The sequence below is a fragment of the Gastrolobium bilobum genome, unplaced genomic scaffold (assembly GCF_033153095.1).
Source record: "Gastrolobium bilobum isolate Gb01-03AN ecotype WA unplaced genomic scaffold, APGP_CSIRO_Gbil_v1 utg1608, whole genome shotgun sequence".
NCBI classification, from domain to species: domain Eukaryota; kingdom Viridiplantae; phylum Streptophyta; class Magnoliopsida; order Fabales; family Fabaceae; genus Gastrolobium; species Gastrolobium bilobum.
The window spans coordinates 124,393-142,711 of NW_026898739.1; the positions used below are offsets into that span (position 1 = coordinate 124,393).

Here is an 18,319-nt window from a genome sequence, read left to right on the forward strand (position 1 = left end):
TTGCTTATTCTGCAAAGTGGAGACATCTTAGGCAGAATTCTTTAGCTAGTCTTTACTTGGTAGAACACATTTAGCAGGACTTACAACACTACTGGAAAAAAAATGCTTGAATGCTCTATGAAATAACTGAATGATTAATTCAATTACTTTGAACAGAATACGGGTTTTTTATGAAGTAGCTTTTTGAGTGATCTGAGAGGGAGAAAAAACATTAGGAAAGGTATATGGGTTCACCAGTTTTTATGTTCTGATGATAGAACGGATAAAATTAGCTCCGTATATAAGATTTTGAGCTATGAAACTTGATAATTAAGGGTTTATTTAGATATCTTTGTTACTTGAAAAAGTGGGTTTAAATATAAGTAGTATTATGCACCATTCATATGGAATCATGAACAAGTGATAATTGAAATCAGGTATACAGCATAAGCAACTAGTTTATTTAATTTAGTAAATTTGCGGGGGAAATGTTCCAAAAGCTCAAGTGTCTCTGCTGGAGAGAGAAATTAGCAGGGTTGATCAAGAGAAACGCCTGATTATGTTTGGGTTCATTGATTATCAGACGGTCTTGATATGAATAGGCAAATGGGTTTGGCTTAATGGCAATGCATTTTTGATTGTTCATATTACATATTTTAATTAGAAGGCTGAGCCTTGGAGGAGCAGTAAGTTATTCTTTGTGATCTTAAGGTCACGGGTTCGAGTTTGAGAAATAGTCTATTTGTCAAAATGCAAGGATAAAACTGTATACAGTTGACCCTCACCCATACCCTTGTAATTCGAAAAATCTTGTGCATCGAGATTTGTCATTTATATTATATACTATTAATACATGTATTTTTTATAGAAATCTCTCTTTTTTTATTTTTTTATTATTGGCATTGCAACCTCATTGTTTGTTATAACAAACTTTGGCAATTGATGGGATATATAGATGCAAACCTCCTATACAGTGGTGTTACTCATAAATGTAACAAATATTCAGTTTTACTTTTTTGTTCTTCTGGTGTGTATATTCTAACATGGTATCGGATGATCTCCTTAAGCCTTTGCCTTCTTCATGGCTTGTGGCAATAGCAACCGTTCCTCCAATTTGGATTCCACCTATATTAACTCCCCTATTCCTATGGAGGATTTTACTAGCCCTTATTTTCTTCACAGTTGTGATTATTTTGGCATCGACTTAGAGGTGGCAATATGAGTTGAACTGACGGGTTAACCTGCCAAAACGGGACGGGTTGGGTTACACTTTTCAACCCACCAACCCACCTCAACCCGCCCCGTTTAGTAATGGGTTAAAATGGGTTGGTGGCGGATCGGGTCGGGTTGGCCTACGAGTCAACTTTTTTATTATTATTATTATTATTATTAAGTAGTATTTTATTTATCACTAAACTTTTGTGATATACATTTTTTTTATTTTAGTACTCCCCTAGAAAAATAAAGAAAAAAAACTTTACTTATGACAAAAATTATCCATATATAGAGGCAAAATTAAGTTTTTAAAAAATATCTGACTGAATATTATCGTATATTTAGGCTTGAGATTGAAAAAAATTAAGGGAAATGTGAAATAAAAATAAGTAATATTATAAAATTAATAAAATATAATTTATTATTAATTTTTAATTATTTTTTGTTTTTTAGGCGAGTTGACCCACCAACCCACCTCAAAATGGGTTGGGTTGATGTTTCCAACCCACCATCAAATGGCAGGTCGGGACGGGTCGGTCCGTTTTGCCACCTCTAGGCATCGTCTTGGTTACTAACATTCTTACTGGAACTAATTTCAACTCTTGAAGTCGGGCTATGCTTATTGCCTGCCCTTGACTGCCAAGAAAAAAAATCTTGTTTTGTGGATGGATCTTGTCCTCGTCCCTCCTTTGATGCTCTTATTTTTGGAGAAAGGAATTGTTGCAATTCCACAGCGATATCTTGACTGCTTAACTCTGTTTCAAAGGATATTGTTGATAATCTTATGTATTTTCCTATTGTCCATAGTTATCAAATGCGGATTGCTGCCTGATGCGGCCAACTCTCAAAACTGCTATAGCGTTGTTGCGGTTGCGGAAATAGCAGAAAAAATATATATTAAAATATATATATATATATATATATATATATATATATATAACATAATAAATTATTTAAAAAATAATAACACCTAAAAAAATACAAATAATAAAAAAATATAAAGATAAATATAGGGTTAAAGATAAAGAGAGCAAGAGAGGCAGAGTAGAGACGCACAACAGAAAGGCAGAAATGCACAAATATAGGGTTAAAACTATAAAAAGACATTGTTGCGGCAAGCAGCGGCTATTGCGATTTGGTGCTATAAAGAACCTTGGGATACACCACCTCCTCAAAAGCTAGCTCTAAGGGTGAGAGTGTCCAATGCCTTATAAACTCCACATTAGTTGCACATACAACCAATGTGGGACTATATATCTCAACACGCCCCCTCACACGAGAGCCCATTTGGCTTGAAGAGTGGAAGATGCAACACCAGCTTACCTGTGCTAAGAAAGTCCACAAGAGAAAGTGGGGGGCGGCGAGACTCTGATACCATGTTAAGAACCTTGGGATACAAAAAACGTGGATGGTTGCGGTGAAGCTTCGCAAAGTGCAACTGGCGCGGCTTGCGGCGCAATAACGCCGATGACTACTATGCTAATGCCTATGATCTTTGGAATGATTTACGAACCAGATTTCATAAGGCTAATGGTCCTAGCATTTTTCAACTTAAGCAACAAATCTTTTCGATTCACCAAGGAGCTCTTGATATTAATGGCTACTGAACCAAACTCGAATTCCTTGTTGTTGCACCATTTTTTGGTTTGGAATGTGCCATGGCATCCCAACAATAGCAACAGCAACAGCAACAAGAAGATGAAAGAATGATTCCGATCAAAGTGTTGGTGGACAAAGAAAGCAACGAAGTTGTTGCTGAGGAAGGAACCAAGGACTTCGTTGACACTCTCTTCAGCTTCTTGTCCCTTCCATATTGTCGAGTTCTTTGTGTGTCGTCCTTATAACTGTTGTTACAATTAGGCTATTCAAACCCCACTCGACTAGAGGAAGTAACCCATAACCTTGGCAGGCAGGAGGTAATTGTGTTGTTAACTCTATCCTATTTAATAAAATATTTGTTTTTATTTTTAAGTTTGAAGAATGGATAATCGTACAGGTTTTTTTCTTAACCTTGTGTGAATTTAACTTACTTTTTTAATTTTATTTGAGAACCTGATGCGATGAAGTTCGAACTCGTAATCACTTAATCACGAGCTTTAATATATATGGTGCAACTAATTCAACCCAATAATTTAAGCTTGTAAACGAGTCTTCGTTAATAATTTTATATTCATATCTCTTACTGTTTTTTAGCAAGCTCACTGCAAAGCTTCGCGCATTCTGCCGATTTGGGAGTTTTAAATGATTTGAAGATTTGGCTGTCCTTCGTCCTTCTGTTGCGTTATCCACTTTTGTCCCTTCTTTGATTTGTGATTCATTGAATCTTAATATATGCATTTGATTAATTAATTGCATAATATATGCAATATATGCATTCTCTGAAGTTCGACCTGTTAGATCTTTGCTCATAAGCACTATATTTGGCGAGATAATTCACTCCAATATTTGGAAATGTAGCTGTTGAAACAGCAATAACCACAGGTGCTTTGAGAGATGAATTCATCCTTAATGTATAATTCACTCCAATGTTTTGTTTAAGACATGTCATCTGCATCTAGATTAGATCAGTTCTTGAATCGATTGTGGACAGAGTTTGTCCACTTATATAGAAAAGTGGAATGACATCTGCATTTGGCGTACATGAAATTTTAAGAGTGCTTGAAGTATGAAATAAATCTACTAGATTTGATGTATTAAAAAAAAAAAAAAAATCTACTGGATTTCAAGGGGTGGTTTTTTTTTTTTTTTTTTTTTTTTTATGGTATGCGTGATAGCAGTGTTGCTCTACTTTACGACTGCTTAATCTTTGTAAAAAGGATAATAATGCTGAATTATTCCATTGTTTCTAATATTATGGTGCATTTCTAACTGTCCGAACAGATAGTGCTGTAATGTAACATGAAAAGCATAACGTGTTGTGCTAGTTTTTAATGGTATTCTAAAGTGATTGTACCTGTAATTATAGTATTTAAACACCAATATCTTATATATTGTTGCTTGAGGACTTTTTCCATGGCTAATTCAGGACTTTTGAGATTTCAATATTTTTGCACTCTTCTCTGGTTCAGTCATCAAAACATATTCATCAAAGGAACTCTGGCTTTTGCAGGATCAAGTGCCCTAATACGCATGCTTAAGTACTTTATTTTTCATGTCGTTCTGTACAATTGCTTATTTACTTTAGCATAAGAAACTTGTGATATGGCTAAACTGCACCAAAAAAATTCCAAAATTAGCTGAAAGTGTCCAAAAGGCCACATTCCACAAACAATGACTGTTCATTTCAGGGGACAACTCCCAAGAAAGGTTGACTATTTTCTGCTAATTGGCAATAAATTAATAGTTACTATATTAATTGTTATCAAGTACCTGAAAATTGTGTTAAATACATAGATGGGTTGCCTTTATTATCCATATGTCCTTACAAGCAGATATATAAAGTTATTGCTGAAAATTCTTGGGTAAGCTGATAATAATATTAATTTCTGTACCTATTGAAGTTTAACTGGTTAATTTTATGCTAATATTTATTAATTCTTGCTTCTTGTAATTTGTCAGGTCTTCCAGTTGATGTGATTGAATTATCTTGGATTGTTCTTTCTATTAACTCATTTGAAGAAAAAATATGTTACTTTTCATATCTTAATTGATAATGGTTGGAACCTATTTTTTACCCCACTTCCAGCACAGTAGTTTGTCTTGGACATTCTCTTCTATATGTTGCTTGGCTTTGCGTCCACTATGATATTGTTATGACTTGCTTGCACAAAATGAAATTCATACCATACCTAATAGTTAATCTTATTAAAGTAGTTTGGAGAACATAGCAGCTCTCTAATCAATTAGTTATGTCATAGATATGAACTTAGAGTGGATATCAATGGATTCAACAATACTCGAACCGGATTAGTGGAATAATCCACGAATTCAGGGATATAAAAAAATAAAAATAATTAAGCAATCGACCAAGGAGAGAAAATTGCATGTTTACTAGAAAATGATGACATCTACAATTAGTTAGCATGACCAGGGATTTGATCTGTCTTCTGATGTCCAAATTTCAATCATATTTCCCAAGCAAGACTTTGACCCACAACAAATACATGGAGGGATTCCAACTTCTACCAAAACTTTAGACACAATTCCAACTCAATCTAATCGTAAGCCTTTTCCAAATCAATTTTAATTGACATGTATGCTCTCCTTCCTTTTTGTCTATTCATTGAGTGGGTCAATTCTTGGGCAATGATAATATCATCATTAATATTGCGCCCATGAAACTAAATTGAAAGGGAGATATGATCAGTTTGTTCATCAAGGGCTTCAACCGATTAACAAAGATCTTAGGAATAGCTTTATACATGACATTGCAGAGAGCAATTGGCCTAAATTGATTAATTTTTTCAGGTTTCTCGATCTTAGAAATCAAGCATGTACCACTTGAATCAATCCCATAAACAGAACTGTTTTTGTTTTTAAGAATTGGAGTGTGGCTAGTGAGTGAGCGAACGTGCAAGAGTGAAAGTGGTAATTATTGGTTGTAATGAATCAAAGCAACTCCTCTTCTTGACTTTAATGTAACAAAAAATCTTCTATTCAGATTTCTTCTCCCTCTAATGTCATGATTCAATTTTAATGAATGTTTCTAAAAAAAGTTTAATTTAAATTTATAATTAGGGTGAATTGTATTGTTTTATATTATTCGGTATGATACAGTATCAGGAATAATCGAGTCATGATAATTTGGTAAATTCTTACTATATATGAAAAAGAATCCTAGCCTTTTGCACACAGGACATTAAAATGTTTTTTTCTCATATTTTAACTTTTCAACTAGTCCAACATTAATTTTAGTCAATTTCTGGTGTTCCATTCAATTTAAAAAATTATAATGAAAACACAATTTATCAAAGTCTCTGTCTTCTAGAAGGGGAAAAAAATATTGATCCACCGATTTTTGAAAAGAAAAAAAAATATGTAGTATTTTTTTTTTTTTTTTTTTTGTACAATCAATATGTAGTGTTTTTTATCTGAGAAATGTGTGATGTTTAGCAGTGAATGAGACCATAAACTTTAATTTATTTTCACAGCTTTTTTATTTATAAATCTCCTCAAGTTTTTCTTATAACACTTGACTCTCTCTAAACTTTATTCAAATTAAAAATGTTAATTTCCTTTAGTTAAATTTAACTGTAAGTATTGTTTATTTTACATATTACTCTGCTTTGGTCTCAACCTTCCATCTAAACTTTAGTTTTTTCAAAATCAAATTCACTAAAAAAATTAAATTTTAAAAATAATATATTAAAAAATTATCATTATAATTAACTAAAAATTTCAGCAGAGTTAAATGACGTAAAAAGATTCAAGGTAGCTATTTGAAAATAAGTAAAAATAGAGAGAGATAAATAAAGCGATAGATATCATGACAAGTTGGTTTTAGCGCTCTTATTACTCCAATCACCAAGTCGATCTGATTAAAAAGTTTTCCAGGTTCAAATCCATTGGTCTGATTATTGGTGGTGGATGCAAAAGGGACTAGGGGATGACTATATAGAATTATAGATGATCATCACTCATGTCCCTCGACGCATATAAAGGCAAAGCTAATGGGGTCATGTAATAATAAACGATTTCTAAGTTTATTTATATTTCTTTGTACTTAAAGGGAACTATTATATTGCTTATCTATTTAATTTTCTTATTTTTACTACTTTTTTTATCATCGTTAATTATATTTAAATCAATTGTGATAAATTAATATAATTAGTTGAGAAAAATAAGGAAGAGATAAATAAATGGTTCACTTTTTCAGGAGTTACTGCAGATAAGCTATCTGCAGTAAGTCCAATACGACGTCATTTTAGGGTAGAAATCATGGTGTTTTTGTAACTTTAATTTATTTCAGGGTTTATAATTTTTTAATATTTCAATACCAAAACGATGTCTTTTTAGGAATAAATGCAGATAACTTATCTGCAGTAACTGCAGAAATATTTTTCTCATAAATAAAATAAAAAATATTATTATATTTGAGACCATTGATTTAAATATAAATTAATGGTGATGAAAAAAAAATGCAAGAAGATTAAATAGGTAAGCAATATAACTATTCACAGTTACACTAAATGTCTTATAACAAGTGTGATGAAGAGTATATACGAACAAACTAATGTAATCCTACGTTAAGATGAACCAAGGTAAACCAGATGTATTGTTTTTCTCTCCTTTTCTTCTATTTGCAATTGTACATATGATTGAATTGGTTCTTACAAATCGTCTCCTCGAGGCCACACAAATATTTATCTTAAATACCATCTAAATTTAAGGGAAAGATAGTGTAGCATAAAATCGCATTCTACAAGCTTAGCCTTTGATTTCATACTTATTATTCCTCCTTGTGTAAGAAGAAAACTTGAAGAATCATCATTGTGTTACTCTTAACTAAGAGCTTGTTTGGATGAATTTTGTTCTTCATCAAGAAGGAAATTTTTTTATAAATAAAATATTTTTGTTCAATATGTGTATTTGGGTGCAACTTCTAAAAAAGAAAAATTAAAAAACTATTTTTTTCTAAAAAATTAGAAATCAAAAGTAAAATATTTTCTTAAAATCCAATTTTGTCTCAATCAGACCCTATCACTCCAATCACTTTCACCCCGTCACCACTATTATCAATACATTTCCTTTTTAATATTTTATATTTAAAAAATACTTATTTTGTAACAAAAAATTATTAATTTTAGCATCCAAACAATTTTTTTATTTATGAATACTTTTTATATAATCCATCCAAACGAACAATTATTTCAACATTTAAAAAAATCAGAGTTCAGGTTTTTTACCATCAAATTTTTTTTTTTGAAAAGACAAGTAATTTTATTTAGTGTGCATAAAAAAATGTGACTTTTGATGATGAGAAAATCAAAAGCGAAAGTTCAGATATTTTAGTGAAAATCTATTTTTGCCAAAACCCCACCAACCACTTCCACTCCTCGACCAACACTAGTATCAAATATATTTTAGTAATTTTAATAAAAAATACTTAATAATTTGAACGTCCAAATAATTTTTTTGTTTAAAAATACTTTTTCTCACTCCATCTAATAATAAAGTAAATTAAAAAATCATTTCTAAAAAGCAAACCATAAAAATTAGGATTTAATATATTTTATATTGTAGGAGATAAAAAAATTTTCTACACATATACAAAATAGTGTTGAATTATTTCTTTTCTCTTTCTTTTCATTATATGGCTCCAGATGGGTTCCATATAATTTTATGTGTATATAAAATATAATTTTATCTCTTATAATATAAATGTTGAGATATATAGTCCCACATTGCTTGTATGTGCAACTAATGTGAAGTTTATAAGGCCTTGGACACTCTCACCCTTTGAGCTAGCTTTTGAGGTGGTGTATCTCAAGGTTCTTTACATGGTATCAGAGCCTCCCAGCCCCCCACTCGCCGCCCCCCACTTTCTCTCGTGGCATTTCTTAGCACAGGTAGGCTGGGAGGCTCTGATACCAAGTAAAGAACTTGTGGATACACCAGCCCCAAAAGCTAGCTCAAAGGGTGGAAGTGTCCAAGGCCTTATAAACTTCACATTAGTTGCACATACAACCAATGTGGGACTATATATCTCAACACGCCCCCTCACACGAGAGCCTACTGGGTTTGAAGGGTGGACAATGCACAGACCCAACTACCTGTGCGAAGAAAGAAATTCCACCGGAAAGGGACCATATATCTCAACACGTCCCCTTACACGAGAGTCCACTGGGCTTGAAGGGTGGACAACGCACATGCCCAACTACCTGTGCGAAGAAAAAAATTCCACCGGAAAGGGACCATATATCTCAACACGCCCCCTTACACGAGAGCCCACTGAGCTTGAAGGGTGGACAATGCACAGGCCCAACTACTTGTGCGAAAAAAGAAATTCCACCGAAAAGAAAATGGGGGGCGGTGAGGATCGAACCCAGTGGGGGCTGAGCTAGCTTTTGAGATGGTGTATCCGAAGGTTCTTTACAACACGAAATATCAAATCCTAACAAATATTATTTTTTTTAATTCCATCTAAAAGGGCACATCCGCACATGTTCTCCATGCATACAAAATCCTCCTCTCTCTCTTTTTTTTTTAGTGCATAATGGGGGCATAGCTCAAAAAGCAAACCAAGCTAACACGGGAGCTACAAAACTTTGCTTCCTTTATTCCCTCTTGTGAAATTTTCTCGCTCTTCCACCACTTTCTTGGGTTTGAATGTGCCATGGAGTCCCAACAACAGCAACAAGAAGATGAAAGAACGATTCCGATCAAAGTGTTGGTGGACAAAGATAGCAACAAAGTTGTTGCTGTTGAAGCAACAAAGGACTTCGTTGACACTCTCTTCAGCTTCTTGTCCCTTCCACTTGCCACTATCATTCGCCTTCTCACCAACAACCAACAACTCTCACAGTCACCATTCCTTGGCAATATCACCAATCTCTACCAAAGCGTTCAAAATCTCACACCAAATGATTTTTTGAACCATGTCTGTCAGCAAATGTTGCTGCATCCCAGAAACCCCTGTGAAGCACTATGCTTGAAGCTGTTCTTTAACGTTGATGACACAGAACCCACAACAGAGCTTCTTGTGTGTGATTCATGTAACAAGTTTACAACTTTTCCGAACTTGGATTGCATTTGTGGGAAACCCATTACATATCAACCTCATAATTTGGATTCTGAAGGTCAGGGGAATAGTGCGGAAGCCAAAGGTGGAGTTTTTCTGCAAGAAAATGGTTCAACTTTTATGGTCTTTGATGATTTGAAGATTGTACCAAGTTCTCTGGTGACCTCCTTAGAGGTGTTGCTGCAATTAGGCTATTCAGACCTCACTCAATTAGAGGAAGTAACCCATAACCTTGGCAAGCAGGAGGTAATTGTGTTGTTCACTCTAGCCTATTTAACAAAATATCCGTTTTACTTTTTGACTTTGCTTTGATCGTTAGACCATTCTTGACTCTTTAACTTCAAACTCAAGATATTAGTATATTTGGTATTTGACGTGGTATCAGAATTTAATCAGTCTCTTATTCTAATAACAATTGAATTTCAACTCAAGTTACCTTTGTGCCTAAATATTGTTCATGTTTTAAGCTTAAAAGGACTCTTGGGAGGGTGCGTGTTTTCTGATAAATAGATTGATATGCTAATAAGGAGATTAGCAAACATTGGTTAATTAGTATTCTCAATTTTGGCTAGTTCTTGATGTTATGGTGGATTACTTTATCGCTCTTTGTTTTATGTTATTGCTTGGTTTAGTTTAATATCTTGTGTTTCTATTATGTAACTTCATCTTGTTTGTGAAATATATTTTATTTCAACATAAAAAATTTAGTTATATTCGTTTGGTTTGTTTGTTATTTTTACTAAGAAAACCCTTCTATTTCAATCTTATGTATAGATTTTGAATCTTCTCAAGTATACCTTGACCTCTCATGAGCCTCTGACGAATACAATATTGGCAAGTAACTCTAAGAAGAAAGATAATCCACCAAACCAGTTTGCATCCGCAATTAGAGTAAAGCCTCCCTCCAGTGACAGTAAAATGGAAGTCAAGTTAGTGCGCAGTAAGTCTCAAAAGAAGATAATTTTTGCAGAAGCCAAAGAAGATTTTGTTGACTTCATGTTTAGCTTCCTCACCATTCCATTGGGGTCCATTGTAAAACTTTTGGGTGGCTACTCTTCTGTTGGATGTGTTGATAATCTGTACAAGAGTGTGGAGACCTTAGACTCTTCATGGTGTACTGACTCGCGTTCTGTGTTACTTGATCCTGGTGTAGCACCACAGTTTGGTTGTCCAAATCAGCCTCTCAACATTCCTGATAGAGAAACTCCTAACTATTATTATGGTACAGGGACATTCAGGCAAATTCCTGATTATAGATATGAACATGGTTATAGAGCAGAAGTAGTCAGAACTGGAGGAGTGATTTCCAAGTCACAGGCATCAATTTCAAATGTAAGATCCGTGACTGCGCTGGACCCAAGATCCCCCAACAGATCATTAGAAGGTGTTGTGGGGTTTGTGAATAGACCATCCTCATATGCTGTAGGAGATGATCTGAAAGTGAAATCTATGTCTGCTATTTCCTGCCTTTCTTATGTAAAAGAATCAAGTCTCCCCCTTGATGATCTTGAAGTGAATGTGATAAGCATTAGTGAGGCAGAGGTAAGTTGGCTGTTGTTACTGAATTTATCAAACTTTTTTTAACCTCTTTGATCCTCTTCCTTTCTTTTTTCCCAAGTTGAAAACATAATGTCATACCTATTTCTCATTTACCGTTGGGAGGACTCACGAACCCAATGCCTTAAGGTTTTGGGTTGAGACATGGGTTTGAACCCACTTAATGTGGTTGGTCTATCTTAGCCCATTGGTAAGGCCCCCTTCCCCATGGGCTCCTCTTGGCCTGCCTGACATTTACTTCTTCCCATGTGGTGCAGGCTTTAAGCCTTCTTGGAGCTTCCTTGACATCAAAGTTTACCCTGACTGGTGGACTGGAAGACTTTTTGAATGCGCCAAAACAAGAATCAACTTTGACTTCAAAGTAATCACAAACTAGTCGGCTTGTTGATCTTGTAAAGAGGCCTAAACCAGAAACCTGAATTTTGGATCATTTGCTGTTCCGACCTGTGTTTTGAACAATAGCCAAGAATATCTTGGACCTTGGTTGCAATATGTTTCCTTTGTGATTTGCCTTTACATATTATTACTACTCACTAGTTTTAGGATCTTCTGATCAGTTCGATGAACTTACGTAAGTAATGAAGTACTGCATAACTGTAATAATGAATATAAACACCACCTTTGCTTCTTGTTATTGCTATCATTCTTCATCTTGTATCTTCTGTTACTATTTACATATCATTAAGTTGCTCATTCTGCAAAGTGCAGACATTGTATGCAGAGTTCTTTAGCTAGTCTTTACTTGGTATAACTCATTTAGCAGGACTTACAACACTAATGGGAACTATGCCTGAAGGCTTTATGAAATAACTGAATGATTAATTCAATTACTTTAAACAGAATAAGGTTTTTTTATGAAGTAGTTTTTGAGTGATCTGAAGCTTGATAAGTAAGGGTTTATTTAGATATCTTTGTAACTTTGTTACCTGAAAAGGTGGATTTAAATATAAGTAGTATTATGCACCATTCGTATGGAATCATGAACAAATGATAATTGAAATCATGTATACAGCATAAGCAACTAGTTTATTTAATTTGGTAAATTTGCAGGGAAAATGTTCCAACAATAAAGAAAGGCTGCTTGCATTGATTTTAAAGGCTCCTCTTTATGTTTAAGACTGAATTAGCAATAGCTTAAGTGTGTCGGACGGAGAGAGATAATAGCAGGGTTGATCAAGAGAAACGTTTGATCATGTTTGGGTTCATTTATTATCAGACGGTCTTGTTAATGTGAATGGGCAATAAAGGTTAGTAATAAAAATTAATTTATATCAGCAACAAAGTACAAACATGATGTAGATTTTCATGTATAAAGATGAGATTTCTCAATTGAAAAATGTGACACAATTTAAAAAAGTCAAAGGAGGCAAATAAAATTTATAAAAGGTAGCATAGTCCGAAACATGTATAATTATTAAATTGGGTATTTACTGTTTATTTAATATAAAATACACATAATATGAGTTGATTTATTGGGAACAGTGACCATTACTGTTTACCAAGTTTTTTACTAAATGTCACGCGAACAGTGTTATTTTTCAATCTGCCATGGGAGCAAGTTCGCTACCCGGTGTAGCGAACTCGGTGTGCGACGTGTCACGTTTTTAGTGGATACCAAGTTCGCTACCCAATGTAGCGACCTTCATACTTTTTTTTTAACTTGGTACTTGTTATCCACTAGAAATGTGACACGTCAGCAAACTGAGTTCGCTACACTAGGTAGCGAACTTGCCCCCGTGGCAGATTGGAAAATAACATTATTCGCGTGGTATTTAAGTAAAAAACTTGATAAACACATTTTGGTCGGTGTTTCATTTATATGATTTTTTTGTAAGAATTTTATTTAGTTTAAATTGTCTTATTTTATTTAAATTGTTCGAATGGTGCAATCATTAATTACTGACATTTGTCAGTAGTCAAAACAATTTGATTATAATACAGTTCATGAGATTATAAGTCAGAAGCTCATATTGTTAATGATAAACAATTTTGTTGTTTACTCGATATTGTTACAAGGAAATGTTACCATGCCGTCTCACTCTCACAGATGGAGGAGCCTTTGTAATCGGGTCCAATTAAACACTTGCCCATTGCAAATTCAAAGTTTCAATCTTAAACGTTTGAACGTTCTACTTTCGAAGTTGTGGAATTACAGCTATGTTTCATAGTTATCTGCACTAAGCCAATACGACGTCGTTTTGGGACGGAAATTATAGTATTTTTATAATTTTAATTTATTTCAGGGTTATAATAGTCTTTATATTTATAATTTTTTAAGATTTTAATACCAAAACGACATCGTTTTGAAAATAAATGCAGATAACTTATCTGCATTAAGTGCATAAACATTTTTTCCTTCATTGTTTATCAAGGTGTATATGGTGGAACTAGAGCTGAGTTCCAGAGGTATAACTAATAAAACTAACCTCTAAAATGCATTTCACGTTTGCACTTAGCATATTGAAACTATGTTGCGAAAGAAGCGATTTAAATTAAATTATTTAATTATGTGGGTTTATTTATTGTCAGAAAATAATTAACATTTGTGTTTTTTCTTTTTCTTCTTGTAAATTATCATTTTTTGGTTTTATTCAACAACAATTTAATCTTTATTGTTGCAGAAATTATTTGCTGCCTATCAAAAATACATTGTAGATGTATGTAAAGTGGATATTTAAAAAGCCAAGATAGATGAGTTATTGGAAACAAAAGATGCATTTAAGAAATATAAAGAGCCTAGAAATAAACAAATGAACCTCAAAAAATTATGAACACTTATATTTTCGAAATGAAAAAATAATTCAACTTTGTCATTTTCAACAAATTCTCCCTTCCTTTCTTCCCAGTTTCCACTGAACCTTTAATAACACACTAGGAATCGGATGGCATATACAAAAAAATCAAAGCAAAAGAGATATATACTCTAACCCTTAAATATGTCATTTTCTCTCTTTCTTTCTTTCTTTCTTTTTTCGGGTTTTGTATGACGTGTGAGCAAGAAACAAAGATCCCTTTGAGATCTTTGGTAAACAAGGAAAACAAACCATGTAATTGTGGATGAAGCAAACAGAGACTTTGTAGACATTTTGTTTAATTTTCTCACCGTTCCATTGGGAATTATTATTCGATTGGTGTTCAAAAAGCAACAACATTATAATATATATATATATATATATGGTGAAATCTTTTCTGCAGCCGCTTTACGTACAATAACGACAGGTGTATGGTTATGATTCTCCACATTTAATGCTTTCATCTTTTGTATGGTTATGATTCCTGATAAACCTTTAGTTTATCTTGTTTTATAGACTAAAATTACATGAATTATCAAGTTAAATCTAGGGTTTATTGACACAAAAACATGAATTATATGTGATTATGAATTAAATAATATTTATATTTGCTATTTTGAAGGAATTTGATGATAAATGGAGTCAAATATGAAGATTGGATAGATGGAGATCAAAACTAGAAGATATGAGAATTTATCTGAAGAAAAATCAAGAAAATCAAGTTGTTGAAAAGGAGGCTTAAGCCTCCATTTCGAAGCTTAAGCCCCCACTTATTCCAAAATAAGCAAATAGACACTGCCTGAGAAAGCTTAAGCCCCCAAATTCAGGCTTAAGCGCCCCGAAAGACCCAACTTAGGCCCATTTGAAGTCTCCACCTAGGGAACGAATTCTTTACCCTTAAAACACATTTTAGGTCAAATTAATAACTTTTTCATATTACTACAAAATTCTTGGTACTTGGAGTCAGAGGGAACGCGGAGAAACACCCAGTTCATGTTCGTGAGCGGCGGAGACAGATCGAGATCAAGTCTGCACTGGAATTATTAAAGAATTCACCCTTCTAATATGGGATTTGAGGAAGCTTTCTTAATTCTTTTCGTTCTTGATTTTGTTATGTCCGGCTAAATCTCTTAGTAGTTAGGGTTAGATGGAATTTAATCGATCTATTATGCTTTGAACAATTCTTTATGTTAATTTTCCTTTTTATCATGAATGAAATTATCTTTTCTTAATGCTTTATATGAGCTTGAATCTTGTATATTGATTTTAGGTAAATGCATGACAATAGGAATGTTGGTGCATGATTTGTATCTGATAATTTCATCATAATCCTTATGATTCTAGGGATATGCATAGGGTATGCGTAATCTTTAGATTCTTGAATTTAATGCTTATTTTCTTGTGGAATAACCAGGGAACTAGGGTTCTTACAAGATAGTAAAGATTTAGGGTAACAAGGGATTGAACCCTAATTACATTAGAAAGAATCGATTAGATTGATATTAAGGACGATTAACTTAAAGAAGGAATTCATACATAATAGAGAGATTGAAGGAAATCGAAGGCCTAACTACGTTCTTTTCTATTTAGTAATCAAATCTTTAAATTCTTGTTTTTAATTCTTACGATTAATTAGTTTTAATATTCTAAATTTCAATTCAAATTCTGTTACAAATACAATTTCGATTATCCAACTTAAGTTGCAATAGTGAATTAGTGCTTGATTTATAATTCTCGTGGGAACGATCTCTTACTCAAAATATTATATTACTTGTACGACTGGTGCACTTGCCGTGAGGTCCTAACAATTCCCTACATTTAGTGTCTGTTTGGATCATCTCTTTTTTAAGCTAGGAGCTATTTATAAGCATAAGTTAGGCCAAACAAGTTTTGAAAAAAGCTCTTATAATGAAAAGCTCTTTTTTATATAATGAAGAAAAAAGCTAAAAACTAAAAGCTCATATGAGGAGTTTTTTTTTAAGCTCTTATCTGTTTTTCTTGAATTGTGTGCTTTTTTTTAAATAAAGAATTATAAAGATAGAGAGAGATAATTTTCTTAAAATATGTGCTTTTAGATAACTTTTAAGCTAAAAATTTTATGTGATTACCAAATAACTTTTAATTTTTTTTTTTTAGTTCTTTTTTTTAGCTTTAGCTTAAAGCAGCTTCTAGCTTAAAAAAAAAAGATGATCCAAACAGGCTCTTAATGCTTTCACATATATATATATGGCAAGTATTTGATATCTGCACGTACAGCAGCTGCAGAAATATAAACCCCTATATATATATATATATATATATATATATATATATATATATATTTGTGGTGAGTAAAAATAAAGTTGATAATATCATATTGTTTTCTTTTAATTATGCAATTATATGATAGAATATTATTGAAAAGCACCAAAAAATGATGTCAAGATAATTAGTTGTAAAAATAATAATGAAACAATATTATTGAAAAATACAAACACTGTGATTAGTTGTAAAAGTTATAATGGTGAATGTAAAGAACCAATTCAACCCAAAAGTTTAAGCTGTTGGGTGAGGCTACATTAATGGTTTTATATATCTCAACACGCCCCCTCACACGAGAGTCCACTGGGCTTGAAGGGTGGACAATGCACAGGCCCACCTACCTGTGCGAAGAAAGAAATTCCACTTGAAAAAAAGTGAGGGCATCGATCCCGGTACACCGAGGCTCTGATATCATGTAAAGAACTAATTCAACCCAAAAGTTTCAGTAGCTGTTGGGTGAGGTTACATTATTGGTTTTATATATCTCAACAGTGAAATATCATTTTATATATCTCAACAGTGAAATATCATTGAAACTTGCGAAGAAAGTTTTGAAAAGATTAAAAACATGTTTGACTTCAGCTCCAATGCTAGCATCTAGTTCTCGTGGATATACATGCATTGTGATGCTTTTAGAGTTGGAGTAAGATGTTTTTTTTTTCGTACAATGATTGAGATGTGTTTTGATGCAACACAATAGAGTCATAGCTTATGCCTACAACTTAAGATATGGCTATGGTAATCTTTCCCTTGAAAATTTACGTTGTGTTTGGTATAGGGTATCTCAAAATTTTCCTAGGCATCTGAAAGTGGGTAAGTTGATTATCCACTTTTGGTACAGGTGATCCAAAAATTTGTCTACCTAATTGATTTGCCTAGCAATTGAGGTTTGCATGCAAAATTGGACCAAAACTACGGCGCTGAAATCATATTTCGATGGTGGTATTCCATCGATAACCAGGTAAGTGAAAACCATGAAAATGGGTGCTGTCAAAACTGCCCTTCCTTAACCCGAGTCCGTAAGCGCTCGAATCTGAGGTCGTTGAATAGAACCAACGACAGTGCAGCGTTTTTCTATTGTGTGTGCTCCACACCGCTCCAGTAAGGCCTTAGATATCTTCTTTTTGTATTCGTGAATTAGCCATGTGTTGTTCAGTGCCCATAGTTAAAAGATGAGTCAGTGGTATTTGATACAAATAATTTCGACATTATTCAACCATAATTTTTTTTTTGTTTATTTGTTCGTAAACTAAACATTGTTTATTTCATTATATCGAATCCTAGTTTGAGTTGGCCGACACTTTATATGAGCTGACTTGATTATTGAAAATGTGAAACATGGAAAAAAAATGGTGTCCTAGTTTAACGGCCATAGAAGTAACGGTAAAGTTCAATAAGAAAACTGATTTCATTGTGGAACCAAAAGGAACCACTTGAAAATTTCTGATGATGATATGAGTGCAATAATTGTAGAAAAATAAAATTTGTCGCCTTGGGTGGTCTGTACTAATCTGAATGGAGAAAAATCAGATCCAAGGAGAGTTAACAGGCGGAGTGTGTGAGTTGTCTCTTTGCAAGATAAAAAACCTATGTTCTGTTATTACCTGGAAGTTTGTAAAAAGAGAATAAATGTCTCAATAGCAGTGTTAACCAGCGTTTCGGGATTGAATTAAAAGGTTTGATTAAAAAAACGAAAAAAAGGTAATAGCCTTCTTCTCATCTTTTAATCCCATCCTTTTTGCAGACATTGAGAATTGACTCTTGTAGCATTGCATATTTTTTTTTTAAAAAAAAA

At 33.3% G+C, this 18,319-nt stretch overlaps 1 protein-coding gene across 1 annotated transcript; it reads left to right on the forward strand.

The window, feature by feature from the left end:
- Nucleotides 1-9,469: 9,469 nt before the first annotated feature.
- LOC133283756 (uncharacterized) lies at nt 9,470-11,863 on the forward strand. Its single transcript, XM_061480670.1, has 3 exons — nt 9,470-10,120; nt 10,649-11,416; nt 11,689-11,863. Exons 1-3 carry the CDS (start codon nt 9,470-9,472, stop codon nt 11,794-11,796), a joined length of 1,527 nt encoding a protein of 508 aa, XP_061336654.1. The 3' UTR covers nt 11,797-11,863.
- Nucleotides 11,864-18,319: the final 6,456 nt, after the last annotated feature.

Excerpts from the sequence above, each read along its gene's own strand:
- LOC133283756 (XM_061480670.1), top strand. The coding sequence starts at position 9,470 with ATGGAGTCCCAACAACAGCAACAAGAAGATGAAAGAACGATTCCGATC. Across the intron at positions 10,121-10,648 it reads ATAACCTTGGCAAGCAGGAG|ATTTTGAATCTTCTCAAGTA; the intron begins GTAATTGTGTTG and ends TCTTATGTATAG. Across the intron at positions 11,417-11,688 it reads TAAGCATTAGTGAGGCAGAG|GCTTTAAGCCTTCTTGGAGC; the intron begins GTAAGTTGGCTG and ends CATGTGGTGCAG.